This window comes from Crocodylus porosus, unplaced genomic scaffold (genome assembly GCF_001723895.1).
Source record: "Crocodylus porosus isolate Cpor-Errol unplaced genomic scaffold, CroPor_comp1, whole genome shotgun sequence".
NCBI classification, from domain to species: Eukaryota; Metazoa; Chordata; order Crocodylia; family Crocodylidae; genus Crocodylus; species Crocodylus porosus.
In genome coordinates, this window is record NW_017728925.1 from 11,260,719 (window position 1) to 11,270,460 (window position 9,742).

At 44.5% G+C, this 9,742-nt stretch overlaps 1 protein-coding gene across 1 annotated transcript in view; it reads left to right on the forward strand.

The window, feature by feature from the left end:
* The window catches only part of GPR107 (G protein-coupled receptor 107), a 73,323-nt gene that overhangs the window by 45,143 nt on the left and 18,438 nt on the right, over nucleotides 1-9,742 (forward strand). Inside the window, exon 16 of the mRNA XM_019541111.1 lies at nucleotides 3,276-3,326. Within this exon, the coding sequence (XP_019396656.1) occupies nucleotides 3,276-3,326 (51 nt within the window). The remainder of the gene's footprint in view (nucleotides 1-3,275; nucleotides 3,327-9,742) is intronic.

Genomic DNA, 9,742 nt, shown 5'->3' on the forward strand with positions numbered 1-9,742 from the left:
AAAAATGTGACTGGCTCTATCTGTAAATGGACTAGCATTCCTTTCCTAGATGAAGGTGAGAGAGTCTCTCCTTATTAACTGGTGAGAGCTACTAGATTTTCTATCGTGCACTGTAAGCACAGTGCTGCATGTCCTAATCTGAGTCTTGCAGACAGTGCAGTCCTGGCTGAACTGCTTGTCACCTTGCTGGTCTTACTGGCATTACCTTTGAGACTTCCCCTGTTTCTCTCTCAAACTTCATTGATTTCTGGTTTGTTTTTTTTAAATTTTGGCTTCCTCACCTCCCTGTGACTGAACCCCATTATCACAGCGACTAGCTTTTCCATTTCCCCGCTTTGCACCTTGCCAAACTGTGCTCCTAAGGAGGTACTAGCTACCCCAAGGTCTCGATTCTAGAGGAGTTAGTTTGGTGATTGGCTCTGGTAACACTGATCAGCATAAATTGGTGGGCGATCAGCTCCGTTGTCCCAAATTACAAAGCCACTTCTACATGTTAAGCTCGGTACCAATTCACTGGTTTATTTAATGTGACCTTATCATTAAACTCATCTAGACTTGCTTGTGCTTGCTTGGTTAACACTACCATCTGGTTTCACGTCTTCTGTGTCCCTAGCCTTTATTTCATCTCCAGCATGCCAGCAGCTGGAGATGGTCCACCCCACTTTCTCTTATTCAGTTACCCTACTTCCTGTCTCGATCTTTGCAACCATGCCTTGTTGACACGGGTCTCTGCTTCACCTCTACCTCCTAGCTGCTAAATACTCTCTTACCGTATAACCTTCCCACTGGTGAAGAAGACTTGGCTGCTTTAAGGAACCACGTACAATTGTGATTCCTGTGCTGTTTGGAACAGTTGGATCAGGTCCCCAGGGGACTCTTCAGCACATTATCCTAGCAGTCTTTCCCACCCACACGTCCACTTAGTGTGATGCATGTCTTGAACTATTTTAGCCGCATCTCAAACTGGGTATTAGCTAGTAGCCCCCCTGAGTCTAGTTCAGTCGTGACTGTAGTCTGACTAGAATAGAAACTCTAAGTAAAAGGCTGCCTGACCAGTAATTGTATTTGCCAGTCACAGCTATGCTTGTTGCAGGCTCACTGGACCATCTATTTGGTCAGTAAAAGGGCCACTAAATGCACAGGTAGTTCAAGGCCAATTAGCTGAGGTTAATTGTAATGCATGTCTGGAAGAAGGAATAGTAGTTGACATGTGACTTTTTCCTATTGTTCTAGGAAAAATTCTTAGCTGTGTGGGCAGGAGGGACTGCCAGCTGGGAGTGGTTCAGACACGGTACCTGTACAATTGGAGTTGCTACTCTGCCCTGTCTGATCTTACTCCTGTAAGGCAACCTTTAATTCTCTTAAAACAAAATGATTGGCTGTTGTCCTGTGTAGCAATGGGTATAATCATCCCTCTAGGCTGTTTTTTTTTCCTTCTCTTTCCAGTGTTTGGCAGTGCATTTTAGAGCCTGTAACTTGCTTTGTGTGTTCCTTGCCAGCTTTTAAAAGCTTGGCTGTGCTTCTGATCCTTCCCCAAATCTTTGCTTTCCAGACAGGATTCATTGGGCTGTCTGATTCACTAGTTACTGAAGATCAAATTTGCCTTGTTCACAAATCTAAATGCTTAGCAGTTTCCTCTGTTGGGTATGAAGGGAAGCAACCCTGCAGTGAAATGGCTTGTATGCTTTGTGTGTCATGCATCTACACTCACATTTTAGTCTCAGGGTGTTGCAAGAACTATGCATGGAGGAGCGAAGGGAATACTGTTTAGTAATATTTCTGCTTTTGAGACGCTTTCCTAAATTCATGGTTGCAATGGTTGCAATACATGTCCCCTTAAACTCGGTAACTTTACTCTTCAGTATACTGAAAGCCCTCGGTATTGTTGGACAGGGTGAAGAAGAAGAATACTGCTGCAGTTTTTGTTGTGCCCCTCTCCTGTGTATGTGAAGAGAGATATGAAAGTTGGTGCAGTCTGGTCACGAACTGCTAGCTATTTTCTTGAAGCACTGCAGCATGCCAAAGTTGGCAGCAATATTAGAGGAAATACTTTGCAGCTAGTAGCTCCCAGGCAACCTTCCCTGTATGCTCTGCAGTGGGCAGATGATGATGAGTTCCTTCATGCCTGCCCCCTAGTTTAGAAAAACTTGATCGCTCTTTACTTTTAGCCCCTCTACTCCTGCTGCTGCATCAAAGAAACACTGAATGAAGGGCAAAATTGTGCTGGATCCAGAGAACCGTCTGCTCCTAACGACGGCAGCTGCTCATGTTGGAGGCAGGGGTACCTGGCAGGATCTGGCCAGAGCACAGCTCTGAAGTTCTCAGCAAAAAAAACCAGACTGATAGGTCTGTGCTATTATCAAAAACCTTGAGTGGGGCGGGGGGGACGCACAATTTTTTGAGCATAACTGATGGGATTGTGAGTTAGGGGAGTAGATCTGTCAAGTGTTTCCCTTGGAGATCTGATAATGTACCTGCAGGTGTCACAGATCTGAGTTATAGGTTGTATGACTGCTCTGATAGTTTCACGGCCTCACGTTTAGAGGTGCTAAAATAGGCCATTTTTTCCTTGATTTTTTTTTTTTTTACTTGCAAGTGTGCGTGCGACTTGAAGCTTGTGTACCAAACTCTCCTCTTTTTCCTACTAGAGTTTAGACTGCCGATCTCTGCGCCCTGCTTGGTACCAGAGCATACCATACTGGCTGCCATACTAACCCAACCCGGCTTCCAAACTCCACTTCTGGCCTTGGAATGTTTTACCAGCACTGAACCTGCAGCCACTTGGGGCAGTTGTGTTCTTCAGTTATTCTTACAATGGGCAGCGGGAAATAGGCACATACTTTGCTTGACTCTTCGAGGATAGGAAGAAAGGGAATAAGGAATCTATTTGGAAAGCTTCTAGTGTATTTTCTGCTCTTGGCGTGATGCACTTCTAGTAGGTTAGGACTGTCATAGCATGCAGTGCATTCTAGCTTTTTCTTAGTGCTGTTTGTTCCACTGCATGCCACACAGTTGTTTGGACTGGGTCTGCTTGTGTCCTGAGCCACAGTCCTTATTGCTATTGCATAAATGTTCTGTAGCGGTCAGACTTGCTCGTCAACAAAGTTTTGTCTGCTGGCGTGCTGGGCTGTGATGGACAGTCTGACCTTTTTTTCCACCTTTGTAGCCTGTTGTAGCATCCGAGATCAGCGTAGTAGACACTTGGAGCGAGACATTCTTCTTTCCAGACCTTTGTGGTGTTATATTTTTGATCAATGCACATCTGAATATTGCAGGTACAAGCTGTTTCAAATGGAGATGGAGAGGGGAACTGGCAGAGCCAAAATGTAAGTGTTATTACAAACCAGTGAGACACCTTCCTGGAAGGGCATTAATTCATTAAATCCCTCCAAGGAGGGGGTGAAACATGACTTTAACTTTTCTTAATTAATTATTGCACTTTATAGAACCTGAGGGGCCCTCCTTTAGTTCTCTGTACTGTTCTCCAGTTAAGCACATTATCCCTTAAAGAACCACTACCTACTTGCCATGTTTTAGGGGTGTTGGTTGTAGCTGTGTTGGTCTAAGGACGTGGGTAGACAAAGTTCTTTGGGTAAATGTGATATCTTTTATTAGACCAACTAAAATTTAATTGGTCAAATAAAAGATATCACTTTTACCTGAAGAAACTATAACAATAATTTAGGGATCAGTTATAGCAAGCCTACTTATGAGCAGCTCTTATTAATGGCCTGTGTCACTATTGCAAGACCAGACCCATGAGTGTTCAAAGCTGTCTTACTTAAACCAGAGAAAGAGTGTAACATCATCTTCTTGCATACTTGCCAAGCCTTCATTAAGTTGTTGTGTGCATCTTGTCCTTCTCCAGCACTCCTGTCTTATCAGAGCTCTAGATAGTAAGCCTATCTGACTTCTAGGTTATAAATGCCAGCTGCTGTCCTGGCATAAATTCCCTCTACAAAAAGTTGTCAGTGGCTTTGTATGTCCCATTCTAGTTACAGTATCTGGGCCTTGTGGGTAGATGGGTTTTAAACTTATTTAGCAGTCAGTCACGGCAAGACTTTGACTGGGTTGCTACAGAGTTGAGCATATTGAGTTTGCAAAAAAAAAATTGCATGAGCTACTGATCACCAGTACTCGTGGAACTGCCATATTATCATTTTTAATCTCTTCAGTGCAGGACCGTACTTTTCATTCAGGGGACAGAGAAACTGGCTGATCCTCACTGCAGTACATAAACACTGGCTCTTGTCCCTGGTGGAGTCAGGTGGTGTCTGAACGCAGCTGAAGAAAGCAGCACGTTCTGATTATTTGAGCAAGCTAGCTTCCTGTAACATTTTTCTTCATTTCCTTTCATAATTGTTGTAGTTTCTGTCTTCCCCACCTCTCTCCAAACCACAGGTGAGCACTGGGTATTGTGATGCTGCATATTGATTATCCCTAGACAGGGATTTTTCAGAGCGGAGTTCAGTCCCTGTCAACTTGGGGAATATGCATGATGAGTTTTAATTGGCAATCAGGTCTTTTGCTGTCACTGCCCTTTTTCCCCCTGTATGAATCATGTAGAATAACTCCTGCAAATGATGAGTCAAGGACTACTGAGCATTGATAGACTGGAAGTTTGAATCACAGCAGCGCTGCAATGCATGCCCCCTCACCCACCACAGAAATTAAGTCTGAGCATTCTAGTATTTGTGTTCAGTCTTTGGTGAGGGATTTAGTGAGAGAAGGGACCGCGGGGTGGGGAACTGACACAGGAGCGTATTAGGTCGCAAGCTCTCGGTCGTCACTCAAGCATAGTGTTAGATGGTATTATGCTGCGTGGCATATCTTGCTCTGATCACTGAATAACTCCAGAGTGGGACATTGGGGGAACATTGTCAGTTCCCATGCTGCACTCATGCTTATGAGCAGGCTTGGCAGATTGAGTTTTAATAATTTTGATTGATAGTATCAATGTTTATTTTTAAGCATTTATTTAGATTTTTATTTAGTTAAAATGTTCAGGATTGCTTGAAATCAGGGGTGTAGAGGGCAGACAATTTATTAATGACAGCATACTATTATTAGTAGTACAGTTTAACCGCCTGCTGTGACAAATGTAACCATCACCAGCTGAGTGGCAGAGGTGACATCAGTCCCGGCTCTGCTGGTCTGTAGCTCCCTCGTCTGCTTTGCCACGTCGTCTTCCTGTGTTCCCAGTCCCCTGGGGTTTCTGGGAGTTGCAGTCCAAACTCCAGTCAGCATCGTCCTGTTGTTGCACACTCCATCAGCCATCATTTTTCTTGCATTCCCTTTCTATAAATTTTGACACTTACTGGTAGAAATAATTTTTCATTGGCCTGTGTGTGAGGTGGAATCAGCGTTTATCGACATTCACCGATTTTAAAAATCGAATTCTGCCAAGCCTACTTATGAGGAGCTCTTATTAATAGCTTGTGTCTCTATTGCAAGGCTAGAGCCATGAATATGTAAAGCTACCTTACTTAAACCAGAGAGAGAGTGTAATTTTGACTTGTGGCAAGAAGGAGGAGCAGCAAAACTAGTTTCATTGGGCATTTGTACACATGCACGTGCTGCAGCACCAAATGCTTTTAAAAGCACCTGGTGCTGTGGCGCATGTATTTGTATAAATGGCAAAATGCACATCAGTGCTAAGAAAATGGTAGTGGTGCACATTTTTTGAACTAAAACACATTGAAGGTGTGTTAGTTCAAAAGTACACCACCGCTATTTTCTGCACATTGATGTGCATTTCACCATTTATACAAATGCATGTGATGCAGCGCCAGGCACGTCAGCTCGCCTGCTCTGCAGACTCTATTAATAGAGTCTGCTCCAATGTGCCGGATTTCCATAAATACTATTAGTACTAATTGTTTTCCTGAAGCTAAGCATGGTATGTTTGGTGAAGAGCTTAATCTGATCTGACTGGGATACAACCTTTTGGTTTTGGCCACTCGGAGGCAGTAACAAGCCATAAAGGTCAGACTAGCACATTGCAGCCGATCCGAATGCTTTGCGGTTCTGCTGTTCTGTACCTTCCTGGCATATTGGGTACTTGGTTAGAGATAAGTTGGGTTGGATAGGGACTAGATTCCCTGAGCCAGGTAGTCCCTTCCAGTCCTAGTTTAATTGAAGGGGAAGATGTAAAATGCTCCAGTTACTCCTAAAACAAGGTAGTATATACTTAGCTTATACAACTTTACCTACAAACCAACTGCTTACCCACCTCCTCAGTCATGCCCTGGAGACTTTCAAGTTAAATTAGCCCTAGGTTGGTGAATCTTAACCAGTCTGTTCTTAGAGGTTTCTATGCATGTTACAGGAGGCTTTCTGCACTCCAAGTGCTCCAAGTAAAGTGGAATCTGCTTTTGGCTGTCGTTTTACTAGTTCCAGACTTTGACCCCAGCCTGTTTTAAATGCAGCTGGCAGTATCTTTGCTGTACTATATATAAAGGGAGATTTGGTCTAGTTAGTCGCAGCTGCAACAACATGGCACCTCTTTCTGATGCCCGATTTCCTCCTGCTTGCACTTGTGAGTCCATGGAAGACTTTATACGTACACAATACTAGATGCATCTGCACCTGCCTTTTGTACCAAGCCAGGCTGCGCGGGTGGCTTTGTGTACCATGTTGCATGTGTTCCTTTAAGAGCAAGGAAGTTTGGCGGGTGTGTGTGTGTGTGTGTGTTTGTCTGCGCACACACAACAGGAGAGATGGCTTTGGGTGTTTTCAATGGGGCTTTCCTACATGTTGAGACCTATTCATACCACTGACATGGCAGTAGCACACCCTGCTTACCAGGCTGTTTCATTGTCTTTCAGATGAACCAAGGAATGATGACAGGAATGTTCATAGCCCAAGATTCAAAAGCCTGGCTTTCTAGAGCTGTTGTCAGAGACGACTTGATGCACAACATTTTTGTCTGTTCCAGACAACTGTTGTGTTGTACATTGACAGCAGTAGGCGAGCTGAATGCACCGATATAGTGATTGTGCTGTAGTGGGCTGCATGCTTTATAAGAGCAGTTCTTCCTTCTCTGTCACTTCATGGCCATCTCGTTGTCCCTGATAGCCCTGTTGGTGAATGGGAGCTGAGTATCAGATGTGCCACAAAAGAGCTGTCCAGGAAGCTGGAGAGTGTTGGCTCTACAGGGCTCACCTGTTAATCTGGGTTGCATTCTCTGATATTATTAAGGTTCATTTGCTGCAGAGCTTGCAAATGCAGTTTCAACAAAAGGGCTTAGCAGTGCTGCTCCTTATTAAATTTTGCATCCAGTTAAAAGGTTAGACGTGGCAGAAAGCAGTTCTTGCTACGTAAACCCTCTTAGGATGCTGCTTGAGCCAACTGGTGTAGCTTTTTTTGACAGGCAGCAAACATTTTTGTGTAAACTGGACAAGTTTGCTCTGTTCCCTGCAGCCTCCACAGGCATTCTGACTAGAAACCTATGTTCAGTGGCTCTGGAAGTAGATTGTATCTATGTAGACTGTCACAGTGGGGACCCTTTGCCCTTCACGATGTCGCTAAAGCACCGGGAGGCCACATGCATAATTCCAGCACCACCTGGAAGAGCCTGAATCTTAAACCGAGTTTGACAGCTGCTCCATCTGTTGCTGACCTCCATTCTCATCCACATCAGTATATGCTGCATTCAGCAAGAGCTTGCGTAATCTTTTCAATAAACAGGCCGTTTAGCCCCAGGGCCTTCGCTTGCGCAGCTTGGTACTGGAATGCGGGGATTTGTCATGAGAACTATTGCTCTAATATGACTTCAAATATCAGCCTTAAATTATGGCTGAGGCATGACTGATTGGTGCAGGAAAAAGCTTTATTGCTGTAATTTTTTTTTTCTTGTGCCTGACAAGGTAAGCTCTGCTGTATTTCTAAGAAACCGTGAGTAACTTTTGTACTGTTTTTGCCAGTTTTATTCCTCACATCCTGAACTGATCCACCTCTCTTACAGTTCAGTGCAGCGTTGTTGCTTTTTTTTTCCAATTGTTAATAGGCAGTTATCCTTCTGCTCAGCATGGCAACAGAGCATTTTATGCTGTTCAGCCCAATCACAAAAGTGACACTTCCTGATGAAAGGGGGGGCGGAGAATCTCTTAGGCTGTCCTTTCTGGATGGATTGAGCAGAGTGGCCTAGGAGGTCAGCCACTCCATTTTGAAGTACTCAGTGCTTTGAGGGGTAATGGGAAGGCTAGAAGTGCTTATGTTGATGGCATGTGAACCATTTTAGCTTGGGAGTGTTAATGTATCTGCTTTTGGTGAACGGAGAGTGCGGAAGCCCAAATCTTAAGGGACTGCATCTGTCAAAGGATGCAGAAGACTGCAATTTAGTCTGCATAGACTGAACAGGAATGAGTGTAGATTTAATCCGTAAAAATGTGGTGCTCACCCTACAAAACACTGGGAAAGGCATACTCTGTGCAGAGAGAGAAAAGAGAAGCTGAAGTTGATGATGCAGTAAAATACTACAGAACTGTTTGGGGTATAAATTACTCTCACCTTCCCTGCCCTTCCCCGGCACCGTCCGTCTACCCTCTCCTGAACAATACATCGCGATGGCATGATGTTCCTGGTAAACTGAGGCAGTTGCTTTCCATATAGGGACCTGTATTAGGAATGTATCCAGCCAAAGATTCAATTGCTTCTCATGTTGGGAAGGATCAAGAATGCATCTTGTGGAAATGACTTGATGAAGGAGAAAATTCCTGTAATCTGGAGCATCCCATACTAATTGTCAATCACAGCTTGTTAACTTCTGCCTTTCCCTCTCTTCCTTTCTTCTTTGACTGTGATAATGAGCCGAGTGTTGTGAGGAGACCAAAAATATTCCCCAGTTCCTGCAGTGAGATTTGAGAGGGCGTTTGCTGATAGAGGAGGAGGCAGTCAGGCTGCCCTTGGCAGTCATCGATATTTCATACAAAGGGAGGGGAGGAAACTAGAAGTTGCATCTCTGACCCCTCTGACCTTGGGAAGAGTTGGATATATTATTTTGGGAGAAGTGGTGAAGTGATCTGGAGGCTGAGCTCTTGCTCACAGGCGAGCTGCTTAAGTACAAGGGAAATGCAGCTTGACCTTTCTTAAAAGGTGCGTCGGAAAGAGCTGCAGAAGAATTTAATAGGCTGCAGACTATGCTGGTACGATGGGAGACATCCTCCCACACCTGTTGACTTTTAGCTGGAAGGGCCTGAACAGTGCATTGAATATTTGGGGGGGGTCCCATCTCTCCCCCATACTTCACTCTGCGGAGTGTTGACTTAACAGATATAGGGACCCCAGTAATTACGGCAAATTGGTTCACGGATTGTAATGCCTCCAGAAAATACCAGCTGTCTCATAGCTACTTCCCAGACAGTTTTCTCTGGCTGCGCGTGTGCATTTCCCCACTACAGTGTTCTGTCATGCCTCGCCTCCCTGCGAGATTATCCTTTTGAGATGAAGAATGGGTTTGTTTCTCACCAAGGACATTTGAAGAGTACAAGCTTCACTCCTTTTTGTTTATTTGCCACTGAATTGCCTCCATGAAATCCAGATTCTGTTCTTGAAACCACTGTAAACAGTCTCTGTAGAATCATAGAAGTCGGCTTGGAAGGGCCTTTGTAGATCTTCAAGTCTGACCTTCTGCCAGGGCAGGAGAAAAAACTGGGCTCAAATGATCCCAGCTAGGTAGGCATCAAGCCTCCTCTTAAAGACCCCCAGGGTAGGAGCCAGCACCACCTCCCTTGGAAGTTGG